The sequence below is a fragment of the Pleurodeles waltl genome, chromosome 4_1, assembly GCF_031143425.1.
Source record: "Pleurodeles waltl isolate 20211129_DDA chromosome 4_1, aPleWal1.hap1.20221129, whole genome shotgun sequence".
Classification (NCBI taxonomy): Eukaryota; Metazoa; Chordata; class Amphibia; order Caudata; family Salamandridae; genus Pleurodeles; species Pleurodeles waltl.
Window position 1 is genome coordinate 133,950,476 of NC_090442.1, and position 16,183 is coordinate 133,966,658.

General features: G+C 45.2%; 1 protein-coding gene across 2 annotated transcripts in view; it reads right to left on the reverse strand.

The window, feature by feature from the left end:
- Positions 1-16,183, reverse strand: part of KDM7A (lysine demethylase 7A) — a 354,974-nt gene that overhangs the window by 83,603 nt on the left and 255,188 nt on the right. The window contains exons 14-16 of one of the 2 annotated variants that reach the window (XM_069227885.1): positions 6,959-7,116; positions 1,466-1,563; positions 74-192 (exon numbers count right to left, since the gene is read on the reverse strand). In XM_069227885.1, the coding sequence (XP_069083986.1) occupies positions 74-192; positions 1,466-1,563; positions 6,959-7,116 (375 nt within the window). Of the gene's footprint in view, positions 1-73; positions 196-1,465; positions 1,564-6,958; positions 7,117-16,183 lie in introns of both variants that reach the window. The other variant, XM_069227884.1, reaches the window with a different exon arrangement.

The following is a 16,183-nucleotide window of genomic DNA, read 5'->3' on the forward strand; positions in this document are numbered from 1 at the left end:
AGATCAGAAGATGTCAGCTGGCATCAATTACAGCTCTATGAAAAGAAAGCAGGAAAGAATGAATCCCTCTCACCTGGTACTTGAGGTTTCATTCCTAGACTGCAGCATATTGGTGTCTGATGTGTGTCGCTGTCCCAGAGGCTCTGGTTTAGCTTCATCTCCTGAGCTATCAGATTCATCTGTAGAGGAATCCTTCTATATAAGAAAAGACAATCAGAATGTGCCCCCACTTTACACTGATAACGATTTTTCAGATTACCGTCTGCTGATGCTTTTTAGCACTTTCAGACCTATAGGATTTAAGAGGCATGGACCTTTCTAATTCTACAGCTCATGCCCCAAGAATGGCATCCTTTCCCTTCTCAACAAGTGACGAACTCTGCATTTTCAAAATTGCATTCAACCTCACTTATCTCGAAAGCTCCTTACTATCCACCTCAAATTACACCTCCTCTTGTATGAGATCATTCCTGAAAACTCTGCCTTGCTGAAGCAAAAAGTCTAACACTCCCCTGCAATATCCTTTACTTCAAGAGTATCCAATGCTAATCGAAACTCCAGAGTTTCTTGTTCTCAGGTTTTACATCAAGGTACCCAGATGACCAAAAAACTCTAGAGGAACCAAACCTGCCAGGGCCAAAAGAAAAAGGCAAGTTTTGTCTGTCACATTGCCACTACAATGCAGCATGCAGCATACATCTTCCCACCCAGCATCTTGGCATGCGTTCAACATCTCTGGTGTAACTACACCACCCTGGTCCCAAGCAGCTTGGGTAATTTATGATCTTCCTTCGAGTGAGTTCTTTAACACTTTAAAGGAGGCCCTGCTCTCCTTAGTCTATCTTTCATCAGTACTGATAAAACTTGACATTATAAATGCAAGGAACAATTTATAGCACTTTTGGTGAGCGTCTTGTAACGACTAAAAAAATGTTTGTTAGATATGAGGCCATACGCAGCGATGTGGATTATATTACACACTCATGTGCGAGCCTCACTATACTTTTTATACTTTTAGTTGTGTCACTAAACCATGGTGATTGCGGTCACATGCTGAAGCAAATAGCAACCAATGTATGGTTAACAGGCCAACAACTTATAACTTCATCCCAATTGTCATGCATCCAATTAACTTACCTCACTTCATACCACTTTATGCCATATAAGCAACGCTACTTTTCAATGTTTCACCTCTTTTCTTCCAATAGTTTCCGAACTGTGATATTTTGGGCACTATCTCCCTCTTCGAGCTCCATGTTCTACCACAAGGATCCTCTCTCCCAAATGTGCAAAAATACTACACACCTGCAAATTCCCCTCCCTGGAAATTTCTCCCCTTTGAACGTCATCCATGCAGGCCTCTTTCACAATTCTTCCTACTTCATGTCTCCTTGACATCCTGCTCCCATATGAGGTTATCTTCCACCCATGCATATACCAACTTCTACAAATCTCGTAATTTTACCTGGCTAGTGCAAGTGGCATCGGAAACCTCTGAATCGGAGATGTCAGAGTATTTCAGAGATCCATTCCTGAGGTCTGATTTCGCTTTATCAAAAAACACTGCAGGACAAACAGATGAGTCAGATTCCAAGTAGTTTCAAGTTTGTTTCATGCATTCAACAGTTTACAGTTGCCCCGTGCCCAGTGACTAAACTGACTCAGTCAGCACCCACTCATGGCTACTGCCAGAAAGCTGTCTTTCCACAAGAAAATGTATAAATGCTCTAGCATGCCTAGTCCACAACTAATCTCCAATCCACTCAATCCCATTTTAGTAGTGCAGAACATCTACATGCTTCAAAGTTCAGATTCATCCACTTACCAGCAACAAACGCGTTTGCCAATCGGTTTGCAATTTTTATATATCTATATATATGTCCCTTACCCAGTGTACATCTGTTTGTGTCATGTAGTGCTGCAGATTCACATGCTGTGCATATATCGCCATCTAGTGTTGGGCTTGGTGTGTTACAAGTTGTTTTTCTTCAAATAAGTCATTTTTCGAGTCACGGGATCGAGTGGCTCCTCCTCTCGGTGATAGTGTGCATGGGCATCGACTCCTTTGTTAGATTGTTTTCCCGCAGGAGAGTGAAGTAAGGAGTGAAGAATTGTGGATGTACAAATATATATATAGAAAGTAAAGAAGATGTCCATGCAATGTATATACATACATATTTAAATGATTAAGCACTACAACGACTACAGGCTCCCTGGGAGGAGGGAGGGCACATGTGAATCTGCAGCACTACATACCACGAACAGATGTACACTGGGTAAGTGACATTTTGTGTTCAATGGCATGTGTAGATGCAGATACACATGCTGTGCATAGATTGAAAAGCAGTTCTCCCAAATAGGCGGTGGTTAGCCCGTAGGAGTTCAAGTAGTTTGAAATAGTGTTTTTAGCACTGCTTGACCAACATTTGCTTGTTGTCGAGATAACACATCCACACAGTAGTGTTTAGTGAATGTGTGAGGTGTGGACCATGGTGCTGCTTTGCATATGTCGGTCATTGGTATATTTCCTATGAATGCCATTGAGGCACCCTTTTTGCTAGTGGAATGTGCTTTTGTAGTTACTAATAGGTGCCTTTTCGCCTTGCAATAGCAGGCTTGAATAAATTTTACAATCCATCTAGCTAATTCTTGTTTTGGAATAGGATTACCTTTATGAGGTTGTCGGAAAGCAACAAAAAGTTGTTTAGTTTTTCTAAAGTCTTTCGTCATGTCTATGTAATACATTAGAGCTCCTTTGAAATCAAGAGTGTGAAGAGCTCTTTCAGCTGCAGAATCTGGATGTGGAAAGAAGACGGACTGATTAATATGAAAGGGTGAAACTACTTTAGGTAAAAAAATTGGATTTGTCCTAGGTACTACTTTGTGTACTTGGAAGAAGGGTTCTTCTAAAGTAAATGCTTGAATTTCACTTACTCTTCTTAAGGAAGTAATTGCTACCAAGAAAGAAACCTTCCATGAGAGAAACTGAATAGCACTAGAGTGCATGGGTTCAAATGGTGGACCCATAAGCCTTGTGAGCACAATATTAAGATTCCATGCAGGAGCTGGTGGTACTCTAGGTGGAATAACTTGTTTAAGCTGTTCCATAAATACTTTTATGACAGGAATGTTAAACAGAGTGGTATGTTGTCTGTTTTGGAGGTAGGCTGATACTGCTGTTAAATTAATTTTAATAGACTAATAGGCAAGATTTGCTTTTTGTTAATAAAGCAAATACAAAATCCTGCATTGATGCTTAAAGTGGATCAATATTTTTAGGTTTGCAGTAATATACGAAACGTTTCCATTTATTTGCGTAGCACTGCATGGTTGTCAGTTTACATGCTTGTTTTAGAATGTCCATACATTCTTATTAAAGCTGTAGGTATCCAAATTTTATGACCTCAGGAGCCAAATCGCCAAGTTGAGCACACTGGGATTGAGATGCCTGCTTTGACCCCTGTTCTGAGTTAACAGGCCTGGTCTGTTTGGAAGCTTGTGATGTGGTACTACTGACAGATACAACAGCGTTGTGGGCCAGTGTCGACGTGCCCACGTGGGAGCTATGAGTATCATAGTGAGGGAAGTGTGACACATCTTGATGACCAGAAATTGAATTAACGGGAGAGGGGGAAAAGTGTAAGAAAATATCCCTGACCAGTTGATCCATAGAGCATTGCCCTTGGATTGAGGGTGTGGGTATCTGGATGTGAAAGTTTGGCATTTTGCATTTTAGTATGTTGCGAAAAGGTCTGTTTGGTGTTCCTCACATCTGAAAAATATTGAATTACTTGTGGGTGAATCTCCCATTCGTGTATTTGTTGCTGCGTCCTGCTTAGAAGGTCTGCTAGCTGGTTGTGTATCCCTGGGATGTATTTCGCTAGCAGGTGAATGTGAATGTGAATTGCCCATTTCCATATTGTTTGTGCTAGAAGGGACAATTGGGATGAGTGTTCTACCTCCCCACCCCCCACTTTTCAGATAAGACATTGTTGTCATGTTGTCTGTCCTTATTAACACTATTTTGTGTATGGTCTGTGGTTGGAATCCTTTGATGGCTAAGAACACCGCTAGTAATTCCAAGTGGTTTATGGGTAGGTTTGCTGGATTGAGTCCCATTCCCCTTGTATTGTCAGGTTGTTTAGATGGGCTCCCCAACCTGTCATTGACGCATCTGTTGTGATTATGGTCTGTTGCACAGGGTCCTGAAATGGCAGCCCTTTTGCTAAGTTGTGATTCCACCATGGCAGAGATTTGTAAGTTTGGCGGTCTAACAACTCTAGATCCTGTCGTTGACCCTGTGCTCGAGACAATTGTCGCGAGGGACACTGTTGGAGTGGTCTCAGGTTCAGACATGCATTTGACACTATTGCTATGCATGATGCCATCATTCCCCATAGTTTCATGACAAATCTTACTGTGTAAGTTTGATTGGCTTGTAACTGGGATATGAGGGAGTGAAACTCTTGTATCTGTTGTGGATTTGAGTAGGCTAATGCTGACTGAGTATTCAGAATTGCTCCTAGATAAGGTTGAATTTATGCTGGCGGAAGGTGAGATTTCTGGTAATTGATTGTGAGCCCCAATTTGTGTAGGGTATCTATTGTGTGTGTTGTTGGCAGTTTGGAATAGTGCTTAATTTTATTAACCAGTGGTCTAGATAAGGGAAAACATGTATGTCTTGCCTTCTGAGGTATGCTGCGACTACAGATAGACATTTTGTGAACACTCTTGGTGCTGTTGTTACCCCAAAAGGTAGTACCTTGAATTGATAGTGCTGGCCTGCTATTACGATACTTGCGGTGAGCTGGGTGTATAGGAATGTGGAAGTAAGCGTCCTTTAGGTCTAACGCTGTCATGTAGTCTTGTTTTTGTAGCAAGGAAATGACATCCTGTAGACTGACCATGTGAAAATGCTCTGACAGGATATATAGATTTGGAGGCCTGAGATGGAGAATGGGTCTGAGAGTACCATCCTTTTTTGGTATAAGGAAGTATAGGGAATATACACCTGTGCCTTGCTGTGAGATGGGAACTATTTCTATTGCCTCCTTTAGTAGTAGAGATCGTACCTCTTGTTTTAGTAGAGTAGTGTGTTCTGGAGAGAGTTTGTGAGAATGAGGTGGAATGTTTGATGGAGTAGAGATGAGCTCTAGGCAATAACCATTGCAGATAATTGAGAGTACCCATTGATCTGTAGTAATTTTTTGCCAGTGAGAACAGAATTGTTGCAGTCTTCTTCCCACAGGAGATGTATGGTGCTGTGGAATTTTTGAAAAGTCATTGTTTTGTGGATGTTGAAGCACCCTTTGAGGCTGGGAATTTACGTCTGGACCTGAAATTTTGTCCTCTGTAAGAGCTCCTGAATGACCCTTCTGTGTAACACTGCTGGCTTTGCTTTGACTGGGAGGTGGAAGCCTCTGAGGACTTCAGCCACGCATGTCGCCTAATAGTAATACTGGTATTAATTCCTCTAGCTGCAGTGTCAGCTGCATCTAGAGCAGACCTAATTTGATTATTCGTGATGGCTTGACCTTCCTCCACAATGTGCTGTGCCTTTTTTGGTGTTCTTTGGGGATGAAAGAATTCTTGCATCTGATTCCAATATGCCCTGTCTTATCTTGCTAACAAGGCCTGGGAATTGGCAAAATGCCATTGGTTGGCTGCTTGTGTTGCCAACCTTTTCCCCGTCGCATCACATTTAAGGCTTTCCTTGTCGAGGGCCGTTATCCCCAGAAGCGTGACAATAGTTCAGCTTCTGGGGACGCTTGTCACGCTTCCTGGCTGCACTGACCACAATAGAATCTGGTGGTAATTGCTGAGAGATGTAAATTAGGTCTGTTGGTGCAGGCTTATATTTTTTGTCAATTCTTGGTGTTAGAACCCTAGCTTTAACTGGTTCTTTGAAAATGTTGTCTACATGTTTGATCACACCAGGAAGCATTGGTAGACAGTGGTACTGCTTATAAGTTGAGGACAGGGTATTAAAAAGAAAGTCCTCCTCTAAAGGTTCTGCATATATTTGTACTCCATGGTATGCAGCTGCCCTGGATATAACTTGGTTGTAAGCTGTACTATCCTCAGGTGGAGATGGTCTGTTGGGATACAAATCCGGATCGTTAGATGGGATAGGATCTGAAACATACATATCGCATGGATCTATGGTGCAACTAGAATCACCCCTTTCTTCTTCTTGTGAGGAAATGGGAGTGTGATGGTGAAGATGGTCGTTGTGGAGTCAGAGGTTGTGGTGAAAAGGAAAGTTGCAGTGAATGTGGTGGAGAAAGCTCAACAGGCATGTAGTGCTGCAGATTCACATGTGCCCTCCCCCCTTCCAGGGAGCCTGTAGTTGTTGTAGTACTTAATCATTTAAATATTTATGTATATACATTGCATGGACATCTTCTCTACTTTCTATATATATATTTGTACATCCACAATTCTTCACTCCTTACTTCATCCTCCTGCGGGAAAACAATCTAACAAAGGAGCCGATGCCCATGAGCACTATCACCGAGAGGAGGAGTCACTCGACCCTATGACTCGAAAAAAGACTTCTTTGAAGAAAAACAAATTGGAACACTCCGAGCCCAACACTAGATGTCGATATATGCACATGTGTACCTGCACCTACACATGCCATCGAACATATACATATATATCTCCCACCATGCATACTTGGGGTAAAGCTAACTCCTAATTAATGCCTCCCATTGGGTGTTGCTCAAGATAAAGCCGACTGTTCTACTGGAGCTTACCTAGCACTTTTACCTTACAACACTTATAGGCTGGTAAAACCCATGCAGATAATCACTCCTACCCTGAAATATTGCACCATAACATGTGCCTGTAACTAGGCAGTTGCGTTACATCTGTGCTGCCCATAAAGCACACCATCAGTTACTAATCCAGCACACAACATAGCAAAGTGCTTGAGATACACAAAATGAATACTTACAGTTTAGTGGTTTCTGGATTTCATCGTTTCCTTCTTCATCCAACCTTGAACATGGCTCTTCTACCTTCACGTCTTCCGTTTTCACCCTTGTTCGGCCATCCTCATCCTCACTGTCTGCTGTGTACAGGCTGCTGTCCCTGAAAGGATTTCTTTCATCACTGTGTAGATAACACAAAAGATTACCAAATTTGTGCTGATTTCCAATCACAAATAAAGTGTCAGTCTATGGGCAAATGGTGGCAAACTCAGATGCTGTTACATATAACATGGAGGATTAATGGGCTCTGCAACTGAATGACAGTGACACTGACTAGTGCACAATGAGGCTTCAGAATGGCATTAGCAGCAGCTTCATAAGACAGATGTAGGCCAATGGGCCCTGGATGGAATACTTAATGTGCTACTGAACAATGATACAGAACAGACTTCAGCTGGACAAAATATAAAGATCCATCCAATTCACTCCTTCTTTGAAAGAGATCATAAACCTAAGAGGCCTTGACTTAAATAAGACTGCTGGAGAAACGCACAAGAGAAAAATGATGCAGGGTGATACCATATTTTCTTCCCTTGCCCGCATGCAGCTTTCCATGGTTTTGAGTTGCACACGATCCTTTGCTTTCCCACCTTTCATTTATTTTTAAGGATGAGCGCTTTGACCGGTTTTAAGTATTGTCTGCATTTAACCATGCCTACCGCACGCCCATCACTTTCACTTGTTCATGGGCTTGCCTTTCAAAAATCCCTTGATGTCATGGGTAATTGCTTTACATTTGATTTACTTTGGGGAGGTTTTGCTACCGCCTTGCAGACTGACCCTGTTACATGGATAATTGCACGATTACAGATATGCCTCAGTATGGGTGAAGACAATGACTCACCTGTAACTATAACTCTACAGTATTGGAATCTTTCATAGTTATAGATTCACATGCTTGAACCATTCCCTGTTGTCAAGATGGGAGTCCCCGGTACCTTTAATTAAGTAGTACTAACATAGGTTAAACCTAAAGGCCTTTAGGCCTCTCAGTTTAGCACTATTATCAGAGACATTTTAAGAAAAAGGACCAAACTTAAAAGTCCACCAATCAGGAGACATCTCCCTTTAGAACCTTCCTGAGAGAAGCTCCAGTTCCTCAGATTTTCTAAGCACAGGTGCATAAAGGATATAACCGTAATCAGAGAGGTGAAGATGAGCTTCTCCAGGTTGCTGATGAAATCCATCTTGCGATGCTCTGTTTGGAGAGTGGTTGACCCTGTCTGGGTACGCTGTAAGCTACAAATAGCTGACTGGTCTTACGAAAGTCTTTGGTCCTGTCCAGATAGACTTTTATGCATCTTTTAATGTCTAATGTCACAGCTGCAGGGTTTGGAATGAAAATGTCACTTACCCAGTGTACATCTGTTCGTGGCATCAGCCGCTGTAGATTCGCATGTTTTGCATAGCTCGCCATCTGGTGTTGGGTCGGAGTGTTACAAGTTGTTTGTCTTCGAAGAAGTCTTTCGAGTCACGGGACCGAGTGACTCCTCCTTTTGTCTCCATTGCGCATGGGCGTCGACTCCATCTTCGATTGTTTTTCCCCGCAGAGGGTGAGGTAGGAGTTGTATTGTAGTAATAGTGGCCATGCAATGGAGTGACTAAGTATGTACCTATTTAAGGTTAAAATAATATATATACAAATAGTTGAAGGTACCTTCCGAACTGCTACAGGCTCCCGGGGAGGCGGGTGGGCACATGCGAATCTACAGCGACTGATGCCACGAACAGATGTACACTGGGTAAGTGACATTTTCAGTTCGATGGCATCTGTCGCTTTAGATACGCATGTTTTGCATAGACTAGTAAGCAGTTATCTCCCCAAAGCGGTGGCTCAGCCTGTAGGAGTGGGAGTAGTCTGAAACAATGTTCTTAATACGGCTTGACCTACTGTGGCTTGTTGTGCGGATAACACGTCTACCCAGTAGTGCTTGGTGAATGTGTGAGGCGTAGACCATGTGGCTGCCTTACATATTTCTTGCATTGGGATGTTTCCTAGAAAGGCCATGGTAGCACCTTTCTTTCTGGTTGAGTGTGCCCTTGGTGTAATGGGCAGTTGTCGTTTAGCTTTAAGGTAGCAGATTTGGATGCATTTAACTATCCATCTGGCTATACCTTGTTTTGATATTGGGTTTCCTGCATGAGGTTTTTGGAATGCAATAAATAGCTGTTTAGTTTTCCTGATGCTCTTTGTTCTGTCAATGTAATACATTAATGCTCTTTTGACATCTAAAGTATGTAGTGCCCTCTCAGCTACGGAATCTGGCTGTGGGAAGAACACTGGAAGTTCCACGGTTTGATTTAGATGGAACGGTGAAATAACTTTTGGTAGAAATTTAGGATTAGTGTAAGGAAATGCCTCCTTGGCATGGTTGCCCCCTGACTTTTTGCCTTTGCTGATGCTATGTTTACAATTGAAAGTGTGCTGAGGCCTGCTAACCAGGCCCCAGCACCAGTGTTCTTTCCCTAACCTGTACTTTTGTATCCACAATTGGCAGACCCTGGCATCCAGATAAGTCCCTTGTAACTGGTACTTCTAGTACCAAGGGCCCTGATGCCAAGGAAGGTCTCTAAGGGCTGCAGCATGTCTTATGCCACCCTGGAGACCTCTCACTCAGCACAGACACCCTGCTTGCCAGCTTGTGTGTGCTAGTGAGGACAAAACGAGTAAGTCGACATGGCACTCCCCTCAGGGTGCCATGCCAGCCTCTCACTGCCTATGCAGTATAGGTAAGACACCCCTCTAGCAGGCCTTACAGCCCTAAGGCAGGGTGCACTATACCATAGGTGAGGGTACCAGTGCATGAGCATGGTACCCCTACAGTGTCTAAACAAAACCTTAGACATTGTAAGTGCAGGGTAGCCATAAGAGTATATGGTCTGGGAGTTTGTCAAACACGAACTCCACAGCACCATAATGGCTACACTGAAAACTGGGAAGTTTGGTATCAAACTTCTCAGCACAATAAATGCACACTGATGCCAGTGTACATTTTATTGTAAAATACACCCCAGAGGGCACCTTAGAGGTGCCCCCTGAAACTTAACCGACTATCTGTGTAGGCTGACTAGTTTTAGCAGCCTGCCACAAACCGAGACATGTTGCTGGCCCCATGGGGAGAGTGCCTTTGTCACTCTGAGGCCAGTAACAAAGCCTGCACTGGGTGGAGATGCTAACACCTCCCCCAGGCAGGAATTGTCACACCTGGCGGTGAGCCTCAAAGGCTCACCTCCTTTGTGCCAACCCAGCAGGACACTCCAGCTAGTGGAGTTGCCCGCCTCCTCCGGCCAGGCCCCACTTTTGGCGGCAAGGCCGGAGAAGATAATGAGAAAAACAAGGAGGAGTCACTGACCAGTCAGGACAGCCCCTAAGGTGTCCTGAGCTGAGGTGACTCTGACTTTTAGAAATCCTCCATCTTGCAGATGGAGGATTCCCCCAATAGGGTTAGGATTGTGACCCCCTCCCCTTGGGAGGAGGCACAAAGAGGGTGTACCCACCCTCAGGGCTAGTAGCCATTGGCTACTAACCCCCCAGACCTAAACACGCCCTTAAATTTAGTATTTAAGGGCTACCCTGAACCCTAGAAAATTAGATTCCTGCAACTATAAGAAGAAGGACTGCCCAGCTGAAAACCCCTGCAGCGGAAGACCAGAAGACGACAACTGCCTTGGCTCCAGAAACTCACCGGCCTGTCTCCTGCCTTCCAAAGATCCTGCTCCAGCGACGCCTTCCAAAGGGACCAGCGACCTCGACATCCTCTGAGGACTGCCCCTGCTTCGAAAAGACAAGAAACTCCCGAGGACAGCGGACCTGCTCCAAGAAAGGCTGCGACTGTTTCCAGCAGCTTTAAAGAACCCTGCAAGCTCCCCGCAAGAAGCGTGAGACTTGCAACACTGCACCCGGCGACCCCGACTCGGCTGGTGGAGATCCGACACCTCAGGCGGGACCCCAGGACTACTCTGATACTGTGAGTACCAAAACCTGTCCCCCCTGAGCCCCCACAGCGCCACCTGCAGAGGGAATCCCGAGGCTTCCCCGGACCGCGACTCTTTGAATCCTAAGTCCCGACGCCTGGGAGAGACCCTGCACCCGCAGCCCCCAGGACCTGAAGGACCGGACTTTCACTGGAGGAGTGACCCCCAGGAGTCCCTCTCCCTTGACCAAGTGGAGGTTTCCCCGAGGAACCCCCCCCTTGCCTGCCTGCAGCGCTGAAGAGATCCCTAGATCTCCCATTGACTTCCATTACAAACCTGACGCTTGTTTCTACACTGCACCCGGCCGCCCCCGCGCCGCTGAGGGTGAAATTTCTGTGTGGACCTGTGTCCCCCCCGGTGCCCTACAAAACCCCCCTGGTCTGCCCTCCGAAGACGCGGGTACTTACCTGCAAGCAGACCGGAACCGGGGCACCCCCTTCTCTCCATTCTAGCCTATGTGTTTTGGGCACCACTTTGAACTCTGCACCTGACCGGCCCTGAGCTGCTGGTGTGGTGACTTTGGGGTTGCTCTGAACCCCCAACGGTGGGCTACCTTGGACCAAGAACTAAGCCCTGTAAGTGTCTTACTTACCTGGTTAACCTAACAAATACTTACCTCCCCTAGGAACTGTGAAAATTGCACTAAGTGTCCACTTTTAAAACAGCTATTTGTGAATAACTTGAAAAGTATACATGCAATTTTGATGATTTGAAGTTCCTAAAGTACTTACCTGCAATACCTTTCGAATGAGATATTACATGTAGAATTTGAACCTGTGGTTCTTAAAATAAACTAAGAAAAGATATTTTTCTATACAAAAACCTATTGGCTGGATTTGTCTCTGAGTGTGTGTACCTCATTTATTGTCTATGTGTAGGCACAACAAATGCTTAACACTACTCCTTGGATAAGCCTACTGCTCGACCACACTACCACAAAATAGAGCATTAGTATTATCTCTTTTTGCCACTATCTTACCTCTAAGGGGAACCCTTGGACTCTGTGCATGCTATTCCTTACTTTGAAATAGCACATACAGAGCCAACTTCCTACATTGGTGGATCAGCGGTGGGGTACAAGACTTTGCATTTGCTGGACTACTCAGCCAATACCTGATCACACGACAAATTCCAAAATTGTCATTAGAAATTCATTTTTTGCAATTTGAAATTTTTCTAAATTCTTAAAAGTCCTGCTAGGGCCTTGTGTGTTAAGTCCCTGTTTAGCATTGTCTTTTAGAGTTTAAAAGTTTGTTAAAGGTTTGAAATTAGATTCTAGAAACAGTTTTAGATTCTTTAAAAAGTCTTCCAACTTTTAGCAAAATAATGTCTGATACAGAGATGAATGTGGTGGAACTCGACACCACACCTTACCTCCATCTTAAGATGAGGGAGCTAAGGTCTCTCTGTAATATCAAAAAAATAACCATTGGCTCCAGACCTACCAAAATTCAGCTCCAGGAGCTGTTGGCAGAGTTTGAAAAAGCCAACCCCTCTGATGATGACCTCACAGAGGAAGAAATTAGTGACTTGGAGGCCAATGTCCCTCCTCCAGTCCTAAATAGGGAGAACAGGACCCCTCAAGTCCTGTCTCCAACTGTGTTAGTCAGAAATAGTGAGTCCCTCACAGGAGGGTCCCACATTTCTGAAATCACTGAGGATGCTCTCAGTGAAGATGACCTCCTGTTAGCCAGGATGGCCAAAAGATTGGCTTTAGAGAGACAGCTCCTAGCCATAGAAAGGGAAAGACAAGAGATGGGCCTAGGACCCATCAATGGTGGCAGCAATATAAATAGGGTCAGAGATTCTCCTGACATGTTAAAAATCCCCAAAGGGATTGTGACAAAATTTGAAGATGGTGATGACATCACCAAGTGGTTCACAGCTTTTGAGAGGGCTTGTGTAACCAGAAAAGTGAACAGATCTCACTGGGGTGCTCTCCTTTGGGAAATGTTCACTGGAAAGTGTAGGGATAGACTCCTCACACTCTCTGGAAAAGATGCAGAATCTTATGACCTCATGAAGGGTACCCTGATTGAGGGCTTTGGATTCTCCACTGAGGAGTACAGGATTAGGTTCAGGGGGGCTCAAAAATCCTCGAGCCAGACCTGGGTTGACTTTGTTGACTACTCAGTGAAAACACTAGATGGTTGGATTCAAGGCAGTGGTGTAAGTAATTATGATGGGCTGTACAATTTATTTGTGAAAGAACACCTATTGAGTAATTGTTTCAATGATAAACTGCATCAGCATCTGGTAGACTAGGACCAATTTCTCCCCAAGAATTGGGAAAGAAGGCGGACCATTGGGTCAAGACAAGGGTGTCCAAGACTTCAACAGGGGGTGACCAAAAGAAAGGGGTCACAAAGACTCCCCAGGGGAAGGGTGATGAGACAACCAAAACTAAAAATAGTAAAGAGTCTTCTACAGGCCCCCAAAAACCTGCACAGGAGGGTGGGCCCAGAACCTCTTCACAAAACAATGGGTACAAGGGTAAAAACTTTGATCCCAAAAAGGCCTGGTGTCATAGCTGTAAACAGCATGGACACCAAACTGGAGACAAGGCCTGTCCCAAGAAAGGTTCCACTCCAAACTCCCATCCAGGTAACACTGGTATGGCTAGTCTCCAAGTGGGATCAACAGTGTGCCCAGAGCAAATCAGGGTCCACACTGAAGCTACTCTAGTTTCTGAGGGTGGGGTGGATTTAGCCACACTAGCTGTCTGGCCGCCTAACATGCAAAAATACAGACAGCAACTCTTAATTAATGGGACTAGAATAGAGGGCCTGAGGGATACAGGTGCCAGTGTCACCATGGTGACAGAGAAACTGGTTTCCCCTGGCCAATACCTGACTGGAAAAACTTACACAGTCACCAACGCTGACAATCAGAGAAAAGTACATCCCATGGCAATGGTTACTTTAGAATGGGGAGGGGTCAATGGCCTGAAACAGGTGGTGGTCTCCTCAAATATCCCAGTGGACTGTCTGCTTGGAAATGACCTGGAGTCCTCAGCATGGGCTGAGGTAGAGCTAAAAACCCATGCAGCAATGCTGGGTATCCCTGAACTGGTGTGTGTGAAAACAAGAGCACAATGCAAGGCACAGGGTGAACAAGTAGAGCTGGAGTCTGGAAGAATGGCCCAGCCTACCAAGAGAACAGGAAAGTCAGTTGGGAAACCAACTACAACACAGCAAAAGAAAGGGAACCTCTCTTCTCAGGAAGAAGTTCTGCCCTCTGAGGGAACTGAGCCTTTGGAGCTTGAACCTTATCAGGTTGAGCTCTTAGGCCCAGGGGGACCCTCAAGGGAGGAGCTGTGTAAGGGACAAGAAACCTGTCCCTCTCTTGAAGGCCTTAGGCAGCATGCTGCTGAAGAGTCCAAAGGCAAGAAAAATGGAACGCATAGGGTCTATTGGGAAGATGGACTCCTGTACACTGAGGCCAGAGACCCCAAACCTGGTGCCACTAGGAGAGTGGTAGTGCCTCAGCTGTTCAGGAAGTTCATCCTAACATTGGCCCATGACATTCCCCTTGCTGGACATTTGGGACAAACCAAGACGTGGGAGAGGTTAGTCAACCACTTCTACTGGCCCAATATGTCCAACATGGTTAAGGAGTTTTGCCTCTCCTGCCCCACCTGTCAAGCCAGTGGTAAGACAGGTGGGCATCCAAAGGCCCCCCTCATTCCACTTCCAGTGGTGGGGGTTCCCTTTGAAAGAGTGGGTGTGGACATAGTTGGTCCACTAGAACCTCCCACAGCCTCAGGAAATATGTATATCCTGGTAGTAGTGGATCATGCTACCAGGTATCCTGAAGCTATTCCCCTTAGGTCGACTACTGCCCCTGCAGTAGCCAAGGCCCTCATTGGTATCTTTACCAGAGTGGGTTTCCCTAAGGAGGTGGTGTCTGACAGAGGTACCAACTTCATGTCAGCATACCTAAAGCACATGTGGAATGAGTGTGGAGTGACTTATAAATTCACTACACCATACCATCCCCAAACTAATGGCTTGGTTGAGAGATTCAACAAGACATTAAAAGGCATGATCATGGGGCTCCCAGAAAAACTCAAAAGGAGATGGGATGTCCTCTTGCCATGTCTGCTTTTCGCTTACAGAGAGGTGCCACAGAAGGGAGTAGGATTCTCACCCTTTGAACTTCTGTTTGGTCATCCTGTAAGGGGACCACTTGCCCTTGTTAAAGAAGGCTGGGAGAGACCTCTCCATGAGCCTAAACAGGACATAGTGGACTATGTACTTGGCCTTCGCTCTAGAATGGCAGAGTACATGGAAAAGGCAACCAAAAACCTTGAGGCCAGCCAACAGCTCCAGAAGTTTTGGTATGACCAAAAGGCTGCACTGGTTGAGTTCCAACCAGGGCAGAAAGTCTGGGTTCTGGAGCCTGTGGCTCCCAGGGCACTCCAGGACAAATGGAGTGGCCCTTACCCAGTACTAGAAAGGAAGAGTCAGGTCACCTACCTGGTGGACCTGGGCACCAGCAGGAGCCCCAAGAGGGTGATCCATGTGAACCGCCTTAAACTCTTCCATGACAGGGCTGATGTGAATCTGTTGATGGTAACAGATGAGGATCAGGAGGCAGAGAGTGAACCTCTCCCTGATCTTCTGTCATCAGACCCAAAAGATGGCACAGTAGATGGAGTGATCTACTCAGACACCCTCTCTGGCCAACAGCAAGCTGATTGTAGGAGAGTCCTACAACAGTTTCCTGAACTCTTCTCCTTAACCCCTGGTCAGACACACCTGTGTACCCATGATGTGGACACAGGAGACAGCATGCCTGTCAAGAACAAAATCTTTAGACAATCTGACCATGTTAAAGAAAGCATCAAGGTGGAAGTCCACAAGATGCTGGAATTGGGAGTAATTGAGCGCTCTGACAGCCCCTGGGCTAGCCCAGTGGTCTTAGTCCCCAAACCTCACACCAAAGATGGAAAGAAAGAGATGAGGTTTTGTGTGGACTACAGAGGGCTCAATTCTGTCACCAAGACAGATGCCCATCCAATTCCAAGAGCTGATGAGCTCATTGATAAATTAGGTGCTGCCAAATTTCTAAGTACCTTTGACTTGACAGCAGGGTACTGGCAAATAAAAATGGCACCTGGAGCAAAAGAAAAGACAGCATTCTCCACACCTGATGGGCATTATCAGTTTACTGTTATGCCCTTTGGTTTAAAGAATGCCCCTGCCACCTTC